The 22,871-nt window shown below is 49.4% G+C and overlaps 1 protein-coding gene across 3 annotated transcripts in view; it reads left to right on the plus strand.

Annotated features, from left to right (window-relative positions):
* The first annotated feature begins 4,488 nt into the window (after positions 1 to 4,488).
* Positions 4,489 to 22,871, plus strand: part of DAGLB (diacylglycerol lipase beta) — a 30,810-nt gene continuing 12,427 nt past the window's right edge. For 2 of the 3 annotated variants that reach the window (XM_082857868.1, XM_082857869.1), the window contains exons 1-9: positions 4,489 to 4,653; positions 6,041 to 6,192; positions 13,048 to 13,219; positions 14,388 to 14,646; positions 16,101 to 16,223; positions 17,209 to 17,336; positions 18,309 to 18,435; positions 20,025 to 20,108; positions 21,943 to 22,020. In XM_082857868.1, coding sequence (XP_082713994.1) covers positions 4,559 to 4,653; positions 6,041 to 6,192; positions 13,048 to 13,219; positions 14,388 to 14,646; positions 16,101 to 16,223; positions 17,209 to 17,336; positions 18,309 to 18,435; positions 20,025 to 20,108; positions 21,943 to 22,020 — 1,218 coding nt within the window. In that variant the 5' untranslated portion in view covers positions 4,489 to 4,558. The remainder of the gene's footprint in view (positions 4,654 to 6,040; positions 6,193 to 13,047; positions 13,220 to 14,387; positions 14,647 to 16,100; positions 16,224 to 17,208; positions 17,337 to 18,308; positions 18,436 to 20,024; positions 20,109 to 21,942; positions 22,021 to 22,871) is intronic. The other variant, XM_082857870.1, reaches the window with a different exon arrangement.

The raw sequence follows: 22,871 nt of genomic DNA on the forward strand, positions 1-22,871 counted from the left end.
GGAAAGATCAAGCAAAGATTCCATTTCAGTAGAAATTGTAAGTGGTTTGTGGGAATGCTAGGTAAGGCACAAGCTTTGGGGTCAGACTTGTGTTGAGTCCTGGCTCCCCCACACTCTAGCTCTGACCTTGGATTTAACATGAGCCTTGTTCCCGCTCAGTTACCAGCAGAGACTCCTGCCACAGGATTTCTGCGAGGTGTAGATGAGCCCATGTCCTGAAGCTCACAGCACAGAGCTTGGGGTACATCAAGTGCTCAGGACCTCAGGGGCCCACTTTCCCCTCCCCTTCTTTGTGCTTAACTTGGGACAGCTACCTTGAAAGCCGGCTGGAACCAGTTCGGCCAGAGTTCCTTTGACCCATTTGACGACTTCAGTAGTTTTGCCCTTGTTAGAGAGCTTGCATCTTCAGAAAGTGACTCCCGTACCTTGTAAAACCTGCTGTCAGTGAGGTCTGATGAGGGCTGATTGGATTGGGGCTCCATGTGGGGTCTTCTCCTGTGTGCTTCACCATGTAGTGGCTGAATGTAGAAACTCCAAGGAACCTGCACTCTGCCCAGTAACCACCGCTCCCTCGCCTGCCAACTGCTCTGGGTTAGCCTTTGCAGTGTAGAGTCTTGTGCAGGTGCTGAGCAGGGCATTCTCTTCCCGTTCTGAAACAATTCCCACGAACAATTTGTCCCTGCAATTTAAAAGCAAGTTGCAGCATAATATAGCACTAGTCCTTTTAAACAATGACAAGGATACTTTTATGCCACCAGAACGTAATATTCCAGATTTCTGACCTAGTGTGACCTTGGGTACTTAAAAAGTGAGTCTCCATTACCAAAATGGAATGGGAATACAGAACCTATTTACTCATGAGTTTTCTAAGACAATAAATAGTTCTGTAATAGGAAAACTGGTGTGCCCTAAAACTAAGTGATGTGTTTACTTCAAGTTCTGAGAACTGAAGATCTCAGGACTTTAAAGAATGGTCAGAGAAACAACTGTCCAACTGATGGAAAGATCACCTGGCTAAAAGCCCCCATCCCAACCCCCATCTGACACAGACAATAGAGCAAACATTAAATCCAAGGATATTAATCCTATTCAGAACATAGGGGTTTACTCAAAGAAAATCCAGTCCTAAAGGGAGAAATAGAGGAAGATGTGAATCAGTTTGAAACACAGAATAAAGATCAGTTTCTTCAAGTTAATATGAAGGTAAAATGAAATGCCAAAAAATCGCTGAAGAATACTTGCTGTTATTTGCAGATACATAGTGAAATTAACCTGAAAGAACAAGCAGGGAAGGATATCAAAGATCTCCCTCCCCACCACCACCAAATTCAAGATGAAGCAAATATGGCAGGATGTTATCCCTTGTTAAATCGGATGGTGGGTCCTTGGGTATCAGACATCTTCTCTGTATTTGAAAATTTTCATCATTTAGAAGTCATGATGGGTCATTCACCTTTTCAAGAGCTATGCTTTGAGTTGGATATCTCATTTGGAAGTAACACAAAAGTTATTTTTTAACGTTGATTTTTAAAAACTTTTAAAATAGCTATTTTTAATAGAAAATTGAAAAAAAACTGTTAAATAAGGGGCTGTCTATGCTTTGTATGACTTACCCACATGATGGCACAATACATTGTTTTAAAATAGCTCCAATTCAGGACTCCCCTGGTGGCACAGTGGATAAGACTCCACGCTCCTGATGCAGGGGGCCTGGGTTCGATCCCTGGTCAGGGAACTAGATCCCACGTGCATGCCGCAACTAAGAGTTTAAATGCCACAACTAAGGAGCCCACGTGCCGCAACTAAGGAGCCTGCCTTCCGCAACTAAGACCTGGTGCAACCAAATAAAACAAATATTAAAAAATAAATAAATACAATAGCTCTAATTCAATCAATGGAATACTGTTAACGTGGAAATGGCAGAATATACCTGCAGTGATTAGAACCATACAAAATACAGGGAATTCCCTGGTGGCGCAGTGGTTAAGATTCCGCCTGCCAATGCAGGGGACACGGATTTGAGCCTTGGTCCAGGAAGATCCCACATGCCACGGAGCAACTAAGCCCCTGTGCCACAACTACTGAGCCCGTGCTCTAGAGCCCACGAGCCACAACTAATGAGCCCGTGTGCCACAACTACTGAAGGCGGTGCGCATAGAGCCAGTGGTCTGCCACAAGAGAAGCCACTGCAATGAGAAGCCCATGCAGCACAACGAAGAGTAGCCCCTGCTCGCCGCAACTAGAGAAAGCTCGCGCACAGCAACGAGGACCCAACACAGCCAAAAATAAATTAATTAAAAAAATACATTTACCTTAAAAAAATTTGTTTACTGTTTTTTTAAATTAATTAATTTATTTTTGGCTGGATTGAAGACCCCAGTGGCTGAAGACGAGAGGAAGACAGCCCTGGAAATGGTCCAGGCAGCTGGGACAGATAGACACTGTGTGACATTTGTATTGCACGAGGAGGACGATATCCTGGGAAATTCTCTTCGTTACATGATCATGAAGAACCCGGAAGTGGAATTTCGTGGTTACACTACAACCCATCCTTCAGAGAGCAAAATTAATTTGCACATACAGACTCGAGGTGCCCTTCCAGCTGTTGAGCCCTTTCAGAGAGGCCTGACTGAGCTCATGAATAGACATCTGCCAACATGTGCTTGATACGTTTGAAGCCAGCATAAAGGAATGTAAGGATCAAAAAGCCAGCAGAAATGGAGCCACATTCTAGTCCCTTATGCACTATGCAGGGAGGACTGACCTCTAGGATATTCATGTTCTTGCAAAACCCAGAAGTAAACGTTTATGGTTACAACGTGACCTGTCCTCCAGAAAGGCTTCCTTCTAGCTCTTAGCCCACTTCTGCTGTTGGAGTCCCCATAAGAAACTGTATTCTTCTAATAAATTCCCTCTTTTATTTAAACTGGAAAAAAAAAAAAGAATGTATGTGATCACAGGCACAACATTCTAACTTCTGAATCACCCTTTTTCACCTTAATTGCTACTCTTCCTCCAGATCTCATTTTAATATCTTCTTCAGGGAAGTCTTCCCTGACCTCTCTGATTAAGTCACTTCTGGCCACACCAAGTGCCCAATAAATATTTATTTTATGAATGATTGAATGATTCTCTTTTTCTATAAAAATCTCATAACTTCCTTGTTTACAATTCCCTGTATCATTTTCACAACCGTCAATACAGTTTATTATTATTACTCTTTTTTAACATTATTATTTTTAACTCTGAAATTCTGCCCTTTAGAAGACCACTGAAGGTTCTTCACACTTGGAAAATTTTGACATTTAATGTTTGTTTGTTCATTAATCAAGTATTTAATAAGTGCATTTAATGTGCTCTATTATGTGCATTGCAGTGAACAAGATGGACAAGGTTTCCAGGCTCAGGCAACTTAACACACTCAAGGTGGGAGGAGAGCGGTAACACACGTGATACAATGTCCGGGAGTGATTAAGAGCTGTGAAGGAAACTAAAGCTGGGCAAAGGAACGGGAACCGATGGGTGGGCTGTTTTAGATAAAGCGGCCAGGGAAGGCTCTTGAGGCAGTGACACTTGAGCTGAGGGCTGAATGAAGTGAGAGAGTGACAGGGAAATACCTGCAGGAGGAACGTCCCTGGCAAAGGACACGGGGACTTTGAAAACCTTGGGGCGAGAATAAGCTTGATGTATTTCAGGGGAAAAAAGGTGGCAGGCAGTGGAGTGAAGGAGGGAGACAGTAGTAACCCTAACCCGGGAAGGCAGATAATCACGCATTTACAGACTTATGCTGTATAACTACCAAGGAAAAGCTTCTCTAGGGGTTTGGAGTGCAGCCTTGCAAAATCCTAAGCTGATGGGCCTGGTTTGACGGTTCAAGAAGGTCACGCCAGCTGCTGTAGGACAATGCACCGTAGGTGGGGTAGCAGAGTGGGGGAGAGCAGTGGGGAGACCGGGTTAGGTACACGATGAAGGGGGCTCGGGCCAGGGTGGAGGGGCGTGGAGGGGCTGAGAAGTGGTCAGAACCTATGACCTGCTCGGGAGGAAGGAGGGCAGATCGGGTTATTCCCCACTCCCCAGCACAAAGCTGCCGTGTGGCTTCAGGCCCTGAACCAGGGAATGGTCCTAAAGAGGCACTCCTGACCCCAGGATCGGTCGGAGCTGGGGGCAACTTCGTCATAGGCTTGCAGCCCCGCAGACCTGGGTATGAACTCCAGATCCGCCACTGACTGCTGGGGGTCTCTGGGCTAGCTAACCCTTCGGGTCACGAAGACTCCTTATCTACAAAATTCATACCTGCGAAGTCCCTACGAGGCCCACCTGCGTCTTCCGGGTCAGCTCACCTGCGCAGGCGCAGAGGCCCAGCGGCCGCTGCGTGGAGCTCAGTGCGCGTGCGCCGGTCTCGGCCTCTCACTCTCTCTCCCCCCTTCCCCCCCTCACCCGTCCCAGCGTGCGCCTGCGCGGAGTCGCGGTTCGGCGGTGGAGACCGGAGGGCTCGGGGCTCCGAGTGGCAGCGCGCTCGCGGCGAGCCGGCCCGAGCCCGGGCGGCGGGTACTTCGCCATGCCGGGGATGGTGCTGTTCGGCCGGCGCTGGGCCATCGCCAGCGACGACTTGGTCTTCCCGGGGGTCTTCGAGCTGTTCGTGCGAGTGCTGTGGTGAGGGCGGGCTCTGCGGGCAGCGGGCGGCCGGGACGGAGGAGGGAGCGGGGCCGAGGCGGTCGAGGGCAGGGACCGTGTCGCCTGCCCTGCGTTCTTGTACCTGGTCCTCTCCACCGCCCGAGGAGGTGGGTGCCGCTGCTCTCCCCATTTCCAGACAGCATACGGCGGCCCAGAGCGGGGACGCCATGCCCGGCGTCATGGGGTGGGCCCGCCGGCGGGACGTCGGCGCTGCAGGGCACGGGCACCCCTCCGGGGCGTCGAGACCCGGGCCTGGGAGCCGCCGGGACTGCGCTGCCGCCCAAAGCCGTGGCCTCGGGACCTCCTGCCTCGAGCCGGGAACAGCCATCAACATCGCTCCAGCGTTCTGCATGGAAACGCACTGCATCTTGTCTGCCAAACGCAGGAATGGCAACAATACCGTTCGTGCCGTTCCTGAGCCGGTTGTGGCTGAATCCCTCGACGAGCACACAGGACTGGCATTTTCTCTCTAGTCTTTCAAAGTGTGGAATCCGTGGGGAGTGGAATTGGGTGCCTGAAAGTCAGTCCCAGAGGGTCTGAGCGAAGAGTAATATCATCGTTATTAAAAAGTAGATTCTTAAGGGGAGAGGAATTTAAAAACATGAAATTATGAGCTGCTTCTTAGTTGTTTCATAGTTTTTAGGGCCAGTCTTTCTGAGATCATTTCCCGTTATTATTTCTAGACAAGGATGTAATATCACAAAACTGACAAAAGCATAAAAAGTTATCTAGTCCAGTTCCTCTTCTGGCCTTGAATCTCTAATACCGCGTTCTCGCGAAATGGTTCCCTGCCGGATTCTGAAATAACTCTAGTGAAGAACCACTATGACGTTGCATTGTTGGGTGCTGCCTTTCGTTGTTCTGTCCTGAATTACAAAATATACTTATGAGTCTGCAGTCCTTGTCCTTTCAAGTTGATCAGTGTTCACCACAGAACATCTTTCCATAGCTTGCTTCCCATCCCCTTGTTTTTGTACGACACCCAGCAGATTACGACGTGCGTTTGTCGTTAATCCACAGAAGTAAAAATTCTCTTGCTGATGACTGATCAAGTATATACTTTGGAGTCATGATGGGGCAACTTTCTAGCAGTTCACATTACATTTGCTTACTTATGGCTTTAAATGTATTACAACAGGCACAGAATAAAAACGATGATGTAAGCATAGAAAGTATAAAGCTCATTAAAAATAAAAAAAAAGCCATACTCTTTAATTGACTTAGTAAATATGTTATTGAGGAAGATTCAGTTCCAAAGTGAACCTCGCCTTGTTTTGGAAAGTATTAACTCCATTTCCTTCCTTCCATTGTGTTTTTCAAAGCGGCTCCTTGGATTCCATTTCTGACGCTACCTGTGTCTCGGCAGGTGGATTGGCATCCTGACGCTGTACCTCATGCACAGAGGGAAACTGGACTGTCCTGGTGGCGTCCTGCTCAGCAGTTACCTGATCGTGCTCATCATCCTGCTGGCAGTTATCATATGCACCGTGTCAGCCATCGTGTGTGTCAGCATGAAAGGTAAACACTAGTCTCTTCTGTTTGACACCGCTTCTTCCTCCTCTTCTTTTTTTGGCTGCGCAGCCTGTGGGATCTTAGTTCCCAGACCAGGGATGGAACCCGGGCCCCCTGCAGTGGGGGAGTCCTAACCACTGGACCACCAGGGAATTCCCAACACCTCTTCATTTTTAATCGCTTTTTTGAGATACAATTCACATACCATACAATTCATCCATTTAAGTGTACAATTCAGTGATTTATCGTATATTCAGAGAGTCGTGCAACCCTCCCCGCTATCAATTTCAGAACATTTCATCACTCCAAAAAGAATTTCCTGTGCCCGCTAGCAATTACTCCTCATTTCTCCCCAACTCCCTCAGCCCTAGGCATCCACTACTCTACTTCCTGTCTGTAGATTTGCCTGTTCTGGACATCATATAGGTGGACTCATCCACGATGTGGCCTTTCGGTCTGGCTTCTTAAACTTGGGATAACGTTTTCAAGGTTCATCCGTGTTAGAGCATGTATCAGCACTTCATTCCTTTTTATGACTGATTAGTATTGCACTGAACGTGTATACCACAGTTTATTTATCCATTTGTCAGTTGGTGGACATTTGGGTTGTTTCCACTTTCTGGCTGTTAAAGATAAGGCTGCTTTCAGCGTGCGCATACATGTTTTACATACCCTTATGTTTTTATTTCTCTTGGATATGTACCTAGGGGTGGTAGTGCTAGATCACATGGTAAATCTGTTTAACTTCCTGAGGAACAGCCAGACTGTTTTCCAAGCAGTTGCACCATTTTTCTCTCCCACCAGCACTTTATAAGGGTTCCAGTTTCTCCACATCCTCACCAACACTTATTATCTGACTTTTTGATCATAGCCATCCTGGTAGATATGAAATGCTATCTCATTGTGTTGTTATTTTTTGTTTTTTTTTTTGTGGTACGCGGGCCTTTCACTGTTGTGGCCTCTCCCGTTGCGGAGCACAGGCTCTGGACGTGCAGGCTGAGCGGCCATGGCTCACGGGCCCAGCCGCTCCACGGCACGTGGAATCTTCCCGGACCGGGGCACGAACCTGTGTCCCCTGCATCGGTAGGCGGACTCTCAACCGCTGCGCCACCAGGGAAGCCCTCATTGTGGTTTTGATTTGCATTTTCTTGATGACAAATGATATTGAGCATCTTTTCATATGCTCAGTGGCCATTTTTATATTATTTTTAAAGAAATGTCTGTTCAGATTCTTTGCTCAATTTTAAATTGGGTTCTTTGTCCTTTATTAATGAGTTGTAAGAGTTATATCTCTTCTTGATAGTTTTATTCTGTATGTTACCATTTTCTGCAGACAGTCGTTTAGCTGAGAATGTCTGAAAACATTGGAAACCTTCCCTGTCGATTACTGTGGTTTGTAGGATGAGCTGAGCACTCTTGTGGCTGATAAAGAAATGCATCAGTAAATGAAAACTCATCCATCAGAGGCAGGGCTGCATGGCATGCTACCATCCAACGTGTTTTATCACTGCTTGAATCGGGATGTAGGAGGGAGGCTTACAGATTGTAGATGATGATGATGAAACTGGGAGGGAGTAGGTAGCTGATACCCTGGGTGATGGAATCAAGATCTCGATAGGGTGGAACGATAGACTGAAACTTAATAGATGGTAGTTCGTGGGGAGAAATACAGAGAGAAATGTTAGCGGCAGAGTGTTTCATGAGAAAAAGCCCTTAGGGTTTGGATGACCAAGAAGCATGGCGCATGCCCACGTACTGCAGCAACGTAGAAAAGAGAGCCCTGGCTATTTTAGTTTACCTCTGAAAACGTGAATGCATGGGGTCTGGATCAAAGACGGTCCCAGTTCTTTGCTCTCTGTCGGACCCCAAGTCTGGATTGTCATTGGTACTGATGCTGAAGGAAAGGAAGGAGCTGAAAGGTGTACGATGAGGATTTAGCACTATGAGGTTCTTACTGAGCTCAGATTTTCTGAAAGATGGTGTCATTTCAGGTACAGGGTATCTAATTTAGTTTCCCTATCTGTTCACAGCACATTCTGTTTAGCACACCAGGTTTACAACTGTAATAGTGGGTTAAGTACAAGCCCTTTTCTCCTTAAATGTTTTTCTTCAGATATTTTGGGTGGTGTCAGGGCACAGTCACACCCCTGCGGTGGATGGATGGCCGCATGCCTCAGGCTTCTCCCCGCAGGCACCGTCACACGTCACAGTTCGGCAGACATCTGTCGGTTGTGTGGGGTGTTGTGGGTGGGTTGCTTATGCAGCAGCCTCCTCCAGACAGGACTTCCCCCCACCCCTCACAGAAACCGGCCCTGTGCCCGGTGCAGGATGGGTGGTTGGTTCAGGACTGGACATGTGCCCTGATTCGGGCCAGTGAAATTCAGGGAGTTTCCTGGGAAGTTCCAGGGAAGTCCTTCCCTGCTCCTCTGGGAAAGATCCAGAAGCAGCATATGGTTTTCCTTCTGGATGGCACTGTGCATGAGTGAGCTGCTGAATTCCCGCTGAGTCTCCTCCACTCACAGCCCAGGAGGAGCTGAATACAGAGGAGGGCAGGGCTAAGAAGCAGAGGACACCCTGGTGCCAGTCCTGGCCCTGCATTTCCAGCCCCTTGAGTCAAGACAGGTCCTGCTTGTTTTTATTTTTTTAAATTTATTTATTTTATTTACTTATTTGGCTGTGTTGGGTCTTCATTGCTGCGTGCGGGCTTTCTCTAGTTGTGGCGAGCGGGGGCTACTCTTGGCTTCTCATTGCGGTGGCTTCTCGTTGCAGAGCACAGGCTGTAGACATATGGTCTTCAGTAGTTGTGGCACGTGGGCTCAGTAGTTGTGACTTGTGGGTTCTGGAGCGCAGGCTCAGTAGTTGTGGCGCATGGGCTTAGTTGCTCTGCAGCATGTGCGATCTTCCTGGACCAGAGCTCGAACCCGTGTCCCCTGCATTGGCAGGCGGATTCTTAACCACTGCACCACCAGGGAAGAACCCTGTTTGTTTTTAAACCAGTTTGAGTTTGATTTTCTGATACTTGTAGCTAAAGATACCACAACTGAACTGAAGACAGTATTTTATAAAAACATGTTAGTTTAATTGCCAATTTGTTACAAATCAATAGCATCATATTCTTTATTTTAAATATTATGTAAATTTCAATGAAGAATACCATAAAGTTAAAAAAAAAAGACAGATGATGGTTAGGGTCAAATAAGAAGAGGAATAACCATCAAGCCGACAGTAGATGATGACTGAAGATTATCAGTGAAGTAATACATTTGGATGAAGTCAGAATTTCTCTTAACAGCCTGGGGGTATAATTTCAAAGCAGTACTGGGGATACAGCTCATTACCTTAGTAGAAGCCATAAGGTTGTTTTCATTTTCTTCTGATGAAAATTAACCTCTACTACTAAAATAAATAATAGAATCTGTAATAAATGTCAGAATTGGCATATTGGTGGATTTAATCCACATTTTAGCGCTAATTGATCATTGCTTAACAGTGTCACATTTGTGCATCAATTCAGGTTTGAAATGAAACTGCTGTTACAACCAGCCTTTGCTGTAGCATGCACACCACTGACCCTGTTTGAAATAAAGTTTTTCTCTTATTTTTCAAAGAAAAAAAAAGACAAATGGGAAAAAATATTGTAATAGATGAGACTTAGAGCCAATCTCCTTAATATAGAAGGGCTCTACGATAAATAAGAAAACGACCAATAGTCAGCGCAAAAATGGGCAAATATGGTGAACAATAAAATAAGTAAAAGAGATTTTTACATATATAAAAAAACAGTCAGCCTCAATCACAGTAAGGAAAATTCATCAAGATGATACACTGGGTTGGTGAACCCGTGCAGTTGTGCGACTGTTGCTCCTGGGTCTTTCCTGGAGCAGGGAACGCCTTCCCCAGAACCTCCCTTCTGCTCAGGCCGCTCATTTTGTTGGTGGGCATGTAGATTTGTTGAATCTCTTGGAAGCCTAATTTGGCTGTGTGTGTTGTGTACGTGTGGGTATCAGTCGGTTTCTTCCTTATATATTTGCATGTGTGCAAAATACTTGAAGTTTGCCACAGTGTTGCTTGTAGGCATGAAAGATTGGAAGAAACTAGGTGCCTGTCAATAGGCCGCCGGTTTAAGTGTCGCTCGTTCGTATGATGGTCTCCTGTGCACCTGTTAAAAAGAATGTGAAATGCTTTGTGAATGGACAAGGAGTGATTTCCAATATGCTAAGCTACAGGACACTGTATGTAGTTTGTTACTTTTTTGTAAAGGGATAAACTTACCTGTTTGGTTTATGTGTGGACTCTCTGGGGTGGGTACATGAGTGACTAGTTTACCTTGAGGGAAGATGACCGAGGGCTGGGATTCAGTGGTGGGAGGGAGGCTTAACATTTACTTTATACCCACTTGAGCGCTTTGAACTTTTCACCCTTTACCTGCATTGCCTGCACAGAACCAGAGTTTTTTACAAGTTATAAACTTTAAGTGTATCTTTTAATAACCGTGAACCCCTTGGTAAACCTTATTACTGATACATGGGTAACTCCCATCACCCCTTCTGTTTCGTAAGTCATCTCAATAGTTAATCTGTCATTTGAACGGAAAGGCCCTGTTTCTGAAGCTTTTGGCTGATACACCTCTAAACGAAACAGCGCACATTGTAAGGGTGCATTTGGAACAAAGAGAATTCAGTCATCTTTATCCAGAAAACAGACGCTTGTGTAGTTACCTCTTTCTTGGTCTTCACTGTAGAATCTTGATATCGTGGTAGTTTCTAGTTTTGATTTGAGAACCTCCCTGATGAAATCCTACTGTTTTGGCCATGTGGGAGGTTTAATTAGGGAAGATCCACCCTCTTGCCTATGGTGCTTTGAGAGAACGCCCTCAGCTTCCAAGGTCTGCCCTTCGCTGTGTTTGGTTTGTGTTCTGGGACATCTTGCATCGCCTCGGCGTTTGTGTCTCAAGAGCTCCTCTCGTGCCGGAGAAAATCACTGCAGTGGCTGGAGGTGTCAAGTCCCGAGATTCTGTGACACAGGCCTTCCTTGTGTGGCTCTCATGTCATCGGCTCAGCCATGTGAAGGGCAACAGGGTTCCTTCCTGAGACGGCGTCAGGGATGTTACGATCGGGAACGTAGCCGCGCTCATTCATTCTGGGGCGCCAGCCTTGCGATGCTCGCTGCAGCGCCAGATCCACACCGGCAGCTCTTTACGTCGAGGAGAAAATAAAGGTCTGAGTAAAATAAAAATGCTTTTCTAGGCAAAGCGTAAACATAAAAAGGCTTTTTTAGTCTCTCACGTCTTCTCTGGGCCCTTCACCAGAACTCCGTCTCCTGCTTCCTTACCTCTGAGTTTGCTTCATCCGGGCAGTGTCCCGGGCTGGAACCTCCCTGCTCCAGCAGCCTCTTCTTTGGAATCGTAGCCCTCCAGGAGGTCGGATGTGAGCAGGTGCTGTTTCCTGTTTCTCTCTGCTGGTTGACTATTGCTATATAATAATACACTCCAGATGCAGGACTGATTTTTACATACCTGCACTATTTGTCCCTCAGGGAGAGAGAGGGCGTGCTGTTTCAGTTATCTTAGAACATTGTGTCTTTGTGCCAAAAAGAAGGCCGGATAGTGTCTAATATTTTAAAATATGACTGAGTAATTCATTCTAATGGAAGGTAGCTTTTGGAATTTAAAAGCTATTTCCTTATCCAATTATTTTTTAGATCTTAGATATTTTTCAGTCACTGTTTTTGTTTTAATCACGTGGCATTTTTATGTTGCTTAAATTGGTGTTTATCACAACTTTTTCCCAAAGGGAGAGAGTTGATTTACACCAAGAATTAAAGTACACAGGCCTCTAATGATACTTGGATTTGTTTTACAAACAGTTTTATTTATTTATTTATTTTTATAAGTTTATTTGTTTTTGACTGCGTTGTGTCTTCGTTGCTGCGCGCGGACTTTCTCTAGTTGCGGCAAGTGGGGGCTACTCTTCGTTGCAGTGCTCAGGCTTCTCATTGTCGTGGCTTCTCTTGTTGCAGAGCACGGGCTCTAGGTGCTCGGGCTTCAGTAGTTGTGGCACGTGGGCTCAGTAGTTGTGGCGCACGGGCTTAGTTGCTCCGCGGCATGTGGGATCTTCCTGGGCCAGGGCTCAAACCCGTGTGCCCTGCATCGGCAGGTGGACTCTCAACCACTGCGCCACCAGGGAAGCCCCAAACTCAGTTTTAAATGTTGTGTCTAAGTGGTGGGCTTCTGCAAGTGGTCTCACGCATCAGAATTGTTCACTTCCCAAAAGTGAGGACCACGGAGCATTGGTGAGGCAGAGCGCCTGCAGCGTGCGAATCTGGATTGTGTTTTAGAAAGTGGTTACTAAGCCCTCTGAGCCTCAGCTTCCTCATTTGTAAAATGGGATGATGACTATGTCACAGTCATTGGGAGGATTGAAGAATAACGGGCCCATGCTGTTTCAGGTGGTGCCTGGATCTTCCTGGCTGTGAGAACCCGGGTGACTGTATACCTCTGTTTGCTGGTGGCAGTTCTGTTTTATGTTGATTGTCCCAGCATTATTAATAGAGCCTCCCTTTGCTCTCAGAAGTATCCCAATTTGGACAGTGATTTTATTGTCACTCTAGTTAGAACCCAGTGTTTTTAAACGCTGGTAAGTCTAAGAAATGAATCTGAGGCTTTTTGTCATGTTTCCCATCCCCCGCGTTGTCTCTTGCTCTCAAACTTAGGCATTGTTGCCCAAGTACAGGCCGAAAAGTCAGGCGGCGGGTGAGCCTATGGGACACGTGTGTGTGCTGTGACAGCTGTTTCTTTGTGGAAGGGCAACTACTCATCTCTGAAGGGGCAAGTGACCAGTTTGAACATTTTCTGTGTTTCAGGGACCATTTGTAATCCCGGACCACGGAAATCCATGTCTAAGCTGCTCTACGTGCGCCTGGCACTCTTTCTGCCAGAGATGGTCTGGGCGTCCCTGGGGGCCGCCTGGATAGAGGACGGTGTTCAGTGTGACAGGACGGTGGGGAATGGCATCATTGCGACTGTCGCCGTCAGGTGAGGTCTCCAGTCTTCTGCAATTTCTTGTCCAAAATGTACTCGAGATGGAGGTAAGCAAATACCTTCTGAATAACTGAGGTGGCCCAGTGTCATGCAGGCTTCCTAATATAGTTAGAAAGGGATCTTTTTTTTTTTTTTTTTTTTTTTTTTTTGCGGTACGTGGGCCTCTCACTGTTGTGGCCTCTCCCGTTGCGGAGCACAGGCTCAGCGGCCATGGCTCACGGGCCCAGCCACTCCGCGGCATGTGGGATCCTCCCGGACCGGGGCACGAACCCGCGTCCCCTGCATCGGCAGGCGGACTCTCAACCACTGTGCCACCAGGGAAGCCCAGAAAGGAATCTTTCTGAGTAAATCATAAAAATGCAGAGGCACTTGTTCATACACGAGGAATAGTTCATCTCCCGTTATGCATTTATTGATGTAGTTTCCTTTCTTACCCGTTCTCATTTTTCTGCATTCCCTCCCTTCCCTTACAAGAAGGAAGAGACCTGAAGACCAAAGTAGGGCCCAAACTAAAAGTAGGACGTGAAGAAATATAGTCTCTGGAATTGCTGCAGGAAATAATCCGCTGGAATAAGGTTTATGCCCTTTCCAGACTAAAAATCTTGCAGATGATCTAGTCACATCCCCTCATGCTGTAAGTAAATAAGGGGATAGAGACTCCCGCTGCCCTGCTGAGCCTCTCGGGAGAGGCCGTGGCGGCCCTTCCTGGGCCACCTTCCAGGAGCACACGTGCTCATGGACCCAGGGCGCCTTGCGCATGGTGGACAACCTAGAAATATTGAAACGTATGAATGAAAGACCTGTGAGGGTATCCCGTGGCACGGGAAGCCTCCTTTGGTTTTACTGAGGGGAACCCCGAGATCCTGGGGAGTAGGCCTGGGTCAAGGTCAAGGACTTCCATGCCCAGGCCGAGGCTCTGCCCACCAGACACTTCCCCTTTTCCTTTTGTGGCTTTTGGGGCTCTGATCTTTGTCGGGCCTGGGTTGGCCATGGGCTCATAAGGAACTTTCTAGAAGAAACAAGTTGCTCGCCTCCGCCAGGTTCTGGGAGACCCCCATCTTCCTTAGTAACAAGAGCCACAAGTTGTACAGATGCAGAGAGTGACCCCCTGGGTCACTTCAGGACTGCAGCCCCCAAGCCTTTTCCTCTCTCTGTGTCGCAGCTGGATCATCATCGCCTCCACCGTGGTCACCATTGTCATCGTCTTTGACCCGCTGGGGGGGAAGATGGCTCCGTATCCCCCTGCGGGCCCCCATCACCTGGATAGTCGTGAGTCCAGCCAGTTACTTAATGGCCTCAAGACGGCAGCTACAAGCGTGTGGGAAACGAGAATCAAGTTCCTGTGCTGCTGCGTCGGCAAAGACGACCGTACTCGAGTTGCTTTTTCGAGTACGGCAGAGCTTTTCTCAACCTACTTTTCAGTAAGCCGACGGGGTCTGCTCTGGTCTCTTTCTTCTGTTTAAGTAAACACTTCTTTTGAGAAGATGAGTTCTCTGCATTTTGAACCCTGTTGTCTCCCTGTTGACATAAAACACCTCCTGAGAGTGAGTCCCCTGTGGGTGCGGCGGGTGGAGGTGTGCCCTGGGGTGAGCGCCCGAGAGCTCCAGGGAGCAGGGACCCAGGGCCCTGTGCTCACAGACCCCACGCCCTGGTCGGCGCACCTTGTGTTGACACCCATCTGTTGCACAGTTAAGATTCTGAATTAGTCCCTAAGGAACTAAGTAGTGGAACCTGCACATTTGAGAACCTTTTGCCGGTCGTTTCCTACATTCTTTGTCCAGCTGGTTCTCAGCAGATGCCAGGCCCCGGCAGTGTCGTGCCTCCGAGGTAGTATCGGGCCCTGGTTTCTTACAACTTTATGGCATGATGGAAATGACAGATGATTCTCTTTCTAAAGACAGTTGCAATGCAGAAGGGTATCATGGTTCTAGAGCAGTTTCTTCAGTGATTTGGAAACATTTGTTTTTCTTTCACATCCAATTTCTCTTATAATGATCTCTGATAAACTCCTCTTATGTTCAGTACTGCAGCCAAGTGAGAGAGAGGAGTTCTCTTGACGTCGTGCCCGCCCGCCAGTCTTTTTCTCACCTCTCTGTGGTGTCCAGGCCTGCCCTGTTCAAGGCTGGCTCTGTAACCAGCAGCCTCCACATAGGGATGAGAGAAGTGTGTCCCCCTAAATAATTTCAAAGGAGCACTTCAACCCGGTCTTAAGATTGTTGAAAGAAGGAGGAAGAGAACCTGGCTATTCTTAGAGGACGTCTTAACCTGCATCGCGGGCAGAACCGATGGCTCAAGTGGCCGAGTAGCCAGTACCTGGTTTCTCGTGGACTCCCGTCTGCTCCGTGTCCCTCGGGAAGGAGAGGGTCGGGTCAGGCTCTGGACACTCACTCGGTTGCTTTCCTAGTTTGAGGGTCTTTTTGAGGCTTGTCCTGCCCAGTGAGTATAAGTCCAGTCTCATGCAGCTCTGCCGTGGACTCTCAACAAAACCTTCTCAGCATCTTGAGCAGCAAGAGTGTAAACCTGGGCCAAAATCAGACGTTACTCCAGAGAGGGCAGATTTACCCATTTACTCACCCACTTCACAGGCGATGTGAAGTAGATTAAAAATAGCCGACTCCCTTGACGTGAAACCTGAGAGCAGAGATCAGTACAATATTTATGTTCTCGAGCAGGTTTGTGTGAGAGCAGGATGGTGAGAGACACGAAGCCCACGTGCAGGAGTCCTGAAAGGGAAATAGTTTTCAAAACACCTTTTCACACGTAACTGTATGTGTATGTGCACGTGTGTGCATGTGAACTGCGTAAAACTGGGCCCTCGGGAGCTCGTGGGCCGTTCCCGCTGGGTTTATGATAAGCCCTGTGGTTTCCCACCCAGGACACGGACCTGGTGCCCAGCGACATTGCAGCAGGGCTCGCTCTCCTCCACCAGCAACAGGACAGCATCAGGAACAACCAGGAGCCTGACGAGGTGGTCAGCCATTCCCCAGGGCCCTCCCAGGTAAGCCCACGTCTCCGTTGAGCTGTACCGTTTTGACATTTACACCTACTTGTAAATTAAAAAAAAAAAAGAAACCGTTTCAGGAGCAGTTGATTGGAATCTGACTTGTGGCTTTTGCTAGTTGTGGTCTGTCACCTGTCCGGTGAGGCATCTCCTCACCACCTGGAGTTCACGTAGAGGGAGCCCACTCCTGGCCCGTTCACCACCCATTGTATTTTTTTTTTTTTTTTTTTTTTCCTGAGATTCTCTTTTAGGAAATTGGCTGTTGTCTGCATATCGAAAATTCCCTCTGGGGTGGGACCTGGTTCTCCCAGAGTGTGTTTGCTCTCTTCTCTGGGTCTGGGGAACAGAGACAGTTCAGCTTTGCTTGATGATTGCTTTCCCACCACAGACTTCTGTGCTTTTGAAAGAGAAAATTGCATACGGATTGTGTGTCTATCTGCACCTAGTTCCCAGAAGCCCATTTGTTGCAGGGGCGTCTGCATCTGCATCCAGCAGGAAGTCACGGGCTTATTTCACCAGGAGTCAGAAAAGTCATTAGGGATTTTTGCTGCTAACTTCTGCATTCTCCGAAAATGAGGGGTTCATCTGTCTGTATTTAAGGACCAGTTTTCCCAGTGGAAGTCCTCCGAGAGGTCTATTCCCTGAAGAAAGAAAGGGAAGAATCAGGAATTTGAGTTCAGGTTTAAGATCATAGTGTGTTCTACTGTTTATCAAATAGGTAATCCACAAGGACCTACTTTGTAGCAAAGGGAACTCAACGTCTTGTAATAACCTATATGGGAAGAGAATCTGAAAAGGAATAGATACAGGTATATGTATAACTGAATCACTTTGCTGTACACCTGAAACTAACACAACATGGTAGACCAACTATACTCCAATATAAAATGAAAATCAGGTTAAAAAAAAGAAAGATCATAGTGTGTTGATCCTCTCCTTGATGGGCTCCCCTAAACAAAAAGCTTTTCTTCTTCTCTTCCAGGAAGCTGATTTGGACGCAGAATTAGAAAACTGTCATCACTATATGCAGTTCGCCGCAGCTGCCTACGGGTGGCCCCTCTATATTTACAGAAACCCTTTTACAGGGCTGTGCAGGATTGGTGGTGACTGGTAGGTCGGCACCGTCCGAGGCCTCCATCCTCATTCCGCCCCGGATGTTGCTTGCTATGGTGTCCGTACTTTATTTTCTAAAAATAATCCCATTTCCCTGTTTAAAAAAACTTCCTATTTTGAAATATTTCCAAAACCGCAAGAGCAGTGCTAAGAACGCCCACGTCCTTTATCTAAAATGACCAGTGGTGACTCAGTTTTGTCACATGTGCTGTATCACTCTCTCCATAAATACGTGTTTCTCCCCCAGAACCACTGGAGATTCAGTTGCGGGCATCATGCCCCTTTCCCTCGAATTACTTCAGCTTGTATTTCTTAAGAACGAGGTCTTTCTTTGCCATAAATTACAGTACAGTTATAAAATTCAGGAAGTTTATCATTAGCTATTCCAATTTTTCCAGTTGTTCCAGTAATACCCCTTGTAGCACATTTTCTTCCAGTCCAGGAGCGTGGATTGCATTTAGCTGTCATGTCTCCTGAGTCTCCTCCAGTTTGGAACAGTTCCTCCGTCTTTTTTTTTTTTTAAGTCTTTCACAATATCGACCTTTTGAAAAGGACAGTCTGGGTACTTTGTAGGCTGCCCTCACTTTGCATTCGTCTGGTGACTTCTTCACGATTAGGTTCAAGTTACACATCTTTGGCAGGAATGCTTCCATGCGGAGCGTGCGTCCTTCTTAGTACATCATATCAGGAGATACCTGATGCCGGCTTGTCCCATTCCTGGTGGTTTTAGGGTCTCTCCCATCCTTGTTGGTTTAAGTTTTGAGTATGTAAAGCATTAATAAATAAGTCAGACTGTAGTAAGTCGTGTACACAGAAGTGTCATTTAAAGGCCACTATAGGTTCGCCAGACTGAGCTGTGCAGACTTGCAGCGGGCGCCCTCAGGTTTGCTAGGAAACGGGACGGCAGGGTGGGGTCTTCCTCGGTACGTGGCTCTGGTTGGCGCAGTAACGCCTCTGCCCCCGTTTTAGTTGCAGAAGCCGGACAACCGATTATGACTTGGTTGGAGGTGATCAGCTCAACTGTCACTTTGGCTCCATCCTGCAGACGACGGGGCTGCAGTACCGGGATTTCATTCACGTCAGCTTTCACGACAAGGTAGGGTGAGCAGTGCCTCCTAACTTCTTCTGGTTCTTGGAGTCCTTCGAGATTCTGGTGGACGTTATAAACTATTCCCCCGGAAAAGTGTGTGGAGACACATACACAGACACGTACCCCAAGTTTAGCGCACTATCTCCGAGGTTCACAAACGCTCTTGAAGCCCCCACAGGTTTAACATAAGATGGGGCAGAAAGTCTTCATCAGAGAGGCTATGCTGTGTTTCACCTGAGCCCATTTTTAGTGAAGAACAATGAGTTGCACTCGGCATTACTCCCACACAGGTCACCGGGGTTGATCAATCCTAGTCTCTGGGTCTGAGCTCCATCCTATGAGTGCAGTGCAGTGGGTCTCACACTTGGGAGGGTCCCGGAATCGCAGGGCTGGCTAGCGAACCTGCGGAAGCCAGTCTGGCTTCAGGGACCCGTCCTGCATTGCTTCGTGGCTCCCCACACGGTCCTCACAGGCACCGGAAGCCCAGAACCTGCGGCCAAGCGCAGCGGCTCTCACGTCTGCTGTCTACTGGGATCTCCTGGGGAGCTTTTAAAACTCAGAAGCCCAGGCCAGACCCCACATGAATGAAGTCAGAATCTGTGGCGATGGGACCCCAGCTCAGGAGCCCCCCACGGTTCCAGCGCACAGACGATCCAGGCAACCACTGGTGTCCTGTTCTTGACCCCCCTGGCTCCCAAACTGCTGCATTTTAGACTCACCTGGGAGGTGTAAAAGTCACAGCCCACCCCGCTGAGATCAGAACGTCCAGGATCTTGTTTTCATGTCCGCAGTGAATGGTGGTACCCAGCAAAGCGCAGGAGCCCGTGAGCCCTGTGCTGCCCTGTCACTGCGTGGTGATGACAGAAAGCGGATGGGGTTTAAAGGAGGTGATTTTCCACAGAAGGCTCGTGACTGCTCTGTGGGCTCTTTCAAGGAGCGCCCCACAAGGTCATCAGTAGAAGTCCCTCTCCTGCGGAAACCAGGGCAGTGAAGTCGGCAGTCTGTCCTCTCCTGCTGGCTCCACATGCACGACCGTTCACCACGCACAGGTGGCCGTCCCCGTGGTGTCACACCAGCTGGAGGACAGCACACCATGCTGTCCTCCTTAAAGATGAGGAAATGGGGTCGAAGAGAACTTCAGACATTTGCTTGGGGTCCCACGGCAGGAATGGGGTGGAGCAGAGTTCCTGAGGCAGGTCTGCCTAACCCAGACCCTCTCGCTGCTCCTCCAGGAGCCTCTGCAGACGCGAAGGCAGGAGCCTAGGGTTACCGCTGGACCCGCGGTCGGTGCTGATGCAAGTGGGTGCTTACGGCGCCCAGAGCCTGTCACCCGCTGCTTGCACTGACCCAGAGTGGAGGCTCTGGTCTTGCCCGCTGAGATGGCTCTATCCCCTGCCCCCGAGGGTAAAAGGGGCTTGGCTTTAGAGAGCCTTTCATCACTGAGAATCAGAAGTCACACTGTCTACTGAGAACGAGCAGAGGTGGGGATCAGTGCACCCCTCCGCGCTGTGCTCGGAAGCGCGTGTGTTACACGCTGCGGGCTGGCCCGGCCGTGTCCGCAGACACCTGTGCTAATGCTCATTCCTCTCTCCCAGGTGTACGAGCTCCCCTTCTTAGTGGCCCTGGACCACAGGAAGGAGTCGGTGGTGGTGGCTGTGAGGGGAACCATGTCTCTCCAGGTACGGAGCCTGGCGCGCTGGCCCAGGGGGCTGGGGGCGGGGAGTCAGCAGCTCAGACGCCAGGAGACCCAGCTTTCCTGGAACTGAGGGGAAACCTTCGTAAGCGACAGCATCAGACACAGGGAAACACCGGGCGTGGAAAACAGGGAGGCGAGTCCAGGGCTGTCAAATGTTCCCTTTGAAAAAGCAGAGAAAGCCATTTCCTTTTAACCAAGAAATACTGGAAACTTAGACGCTGGCTGGGCTGGGCTCCCCTACTCCCGGGCGGGTGCCCACTGGATTCCCTGCGCCCCCAACCCGGGTGACCCTCCCCTTGAATTTTCTGCACCCAAAGCCAGAAAGAACAGTAGGTTAAGTCATGCAGTCCAGAGTCAGCCCACTCTTAGGTACCCCCCACCCCACCTCCCCAGTTCCTGTTGGGGGCCTCAGCCGGCCCGACGTGCCTGCCCCCGGCTCCCCTGGCCGCTGCTCCCCCGGTGCCGTGGGAACGAGCACTGCCCAGCCCCACCCAGCGGCCCCCTCCCGTCCTGCTCGGTCTCTGCCCCACGAAGACACCTGGCGACATTCTTCTCTCCTGTGTTGTGCTTTTTGGTCTCTTCTTGGCCGTTCCTCAGTCTCATTTCCTAGTTCTCTCTTTTCTCCTGACCCAGGAAATGAAACGAGACTCCACCCTCTTCTGCTTCCCCCCCGCCCCCCGCCAACCTTGCCCCTGCCTCGCCAGGAGCCATCTGGGTCTGCCCGGGCCCCCGCTCCCGGGTCTCCTCTCCCACCCGCCCACCCCAGTAACCATGCGGCGCCCCCTTGCCCACCAAGAAGCCGCAGAGCTGAAGTCGTCTCTGGCTCTCTCCTCGCTTCCTGCCCAGTCTGTCGCGTGTGGTCCTGCCCGGCCCCTCTCTGGCCCGTCTCCTCCAGTCCCAGCACCACAGCCCTGGTTCTGGTCCCAGGCCTCTCTTTCCTGGGCCAGCGACAGGTCCTCTACCTCGGTCCCTGTCTGTCGTCTCACGTCTTCCCCGTCTGTCCTTTGTACTGTCCAGAGGACTCTTTCTAGAACATAGTCAGACCTGCCACTGCTCGCAAACCTCAGGCAGTTCCCGCTGCGTTTTATACACGGTTCCTGGTTCTTGTTGAGGCTGTCGGCACTGTGGCGCACAGTTCCCAGCCCTGGCAGCGCCAGAGCCACCTTTGGGGCCCCTTCCCCCGCAGGCGGGCCTCCCCGGGTCCCAGGGACACACCAGCCTCCCAGGCTCTGCCCGCGGCCCCTCAATGCCTCCAGAGTCAAGTGCCCGTGAGCCCAGCCCACTGCCCTCTTCCCGTGCTCAGCTGCCTCTGCCCTGGGTCCTGCTGCTCCCCTGGGTGAGGATGCCGGCCTCTGTTCTCTCCTCTGCTTCCTGAAAACCAGCTTTTCCATCAGGCTCTGGCTCAGGCCACCTCCTCCAGGAAGCCCCCCGTGCCCTGCAGCGCTCACCCCTCCTCTGCTCTGTGTGACGTGTCTCTTACCCTCCCTTAGGTTTCAACCAGCCGTTGACTGGGCCCATGGAGGACGGGAACCATGCTTTGCTCAACACCCTGGCCCAGGGCTCTGTGCTTCGTGGGTGCTTAGATGCTGTGTGCAGGGAGTGGGGGCAGAGGGTGCGTCTTAGACGTGTCCCCTCCCCAGTCTTCATGTCTGATTGCGCCGTGGGTTCCTCAGGAGCTTCCTGGCCACCTGGCATCTCTCCCGAGTTCAGGCACCTGGGGTCCAATTCTCAACAGCCTGACCCGGGGGACTGTCCCACGCAGCCACCCTCATCTAGCCCAGCCCAGCTGACGGCCTCTTCCCACGCACTGTTTCCAGGACATCCTTACGGACCTGTCAGCGGAGAGCGAGCCGGTCGACCTCGAGTGTGAGGTGCAGGACTGCTGGGCACACAAGGTAGGAGCCGAGGCCGTGTGGTCTGGAATGTTCTGTCAAGGGGAACCTCGAAGGCGCTGGAGTATTTTCAGTTTGGGGTCTCCCGCGTTAACGCTGCTCTGCGCCAGGTGCTGTCCAGCACAACTTCTCACCACAGCCCTGAGAGGTTACTTTTGTGTTTTGTTGTTTTTTTTTTTTTTTGCGGTACGCGGGCCTCTCACTGTTGTGGCCTCTCCCGTTGCGGAGCACAGGCTCCGGACGTGCAGGCTCAGCGGCCATGGCTCACGGGCCCAGCCGCTCCGCGGCATGCGGGATCTTCCCGCACCGGGGCACAAACCCACATCCCCTGCATCGGCAGGTGGACTCTCAACCACTGCACCACCAGGGAAGACCTCTTTTTTTTTTTTTGAACGTAGCTGTTCTAGTGGCTGTGAAGTGGGTATCTCACTGTGGTTTTGATTCGCATTTTCCTGATGACTAACGAGGTTGTAGAGCTGAGCGTTTTAACATTTGAGGGAAAGTCTGGGATGATTCCTTCCCTAAAGGTTACAGCGGCTGCTTCTGGGGAGAAGGATGTCGGGGGCGGAGGGCAGTGGCCTTCCACTATTTTTATACACTTCGTGTGGTTTTTAACCAAAACATGCATTACTTCTGTAGTAATAGTTTTTTAAATAGAATGCTTAGTTTTTTTTTTAAATTCTGTTTATTTATTCTTGGTGCCTGGACAGGGACATGAACCCTGGGCCCTCAGATTAAAAGTCTGATGCTCTCCCAGCTGAGCTACCTAGGCTGGAATGCTTACTTTTTATAAAAGCACGTGTTATTGCCAGACTGCGGTGCTGCTAATTGAACCCCAGTGTCCTGTCTGGACA

This window comes from Leucopleurus acutus (genome assembly GCF_964270905.1).
Source record: "Leucopleurus acutus genome assembly, chromosome: 16".
Taxonomy (NCBI): domain Eukaryota; kingdom Metazoa; phylum Chordata; class Mammalia; order Artiodactyla; family Delphinidae; genus Leucopleurus; species Leucopleurus acutus.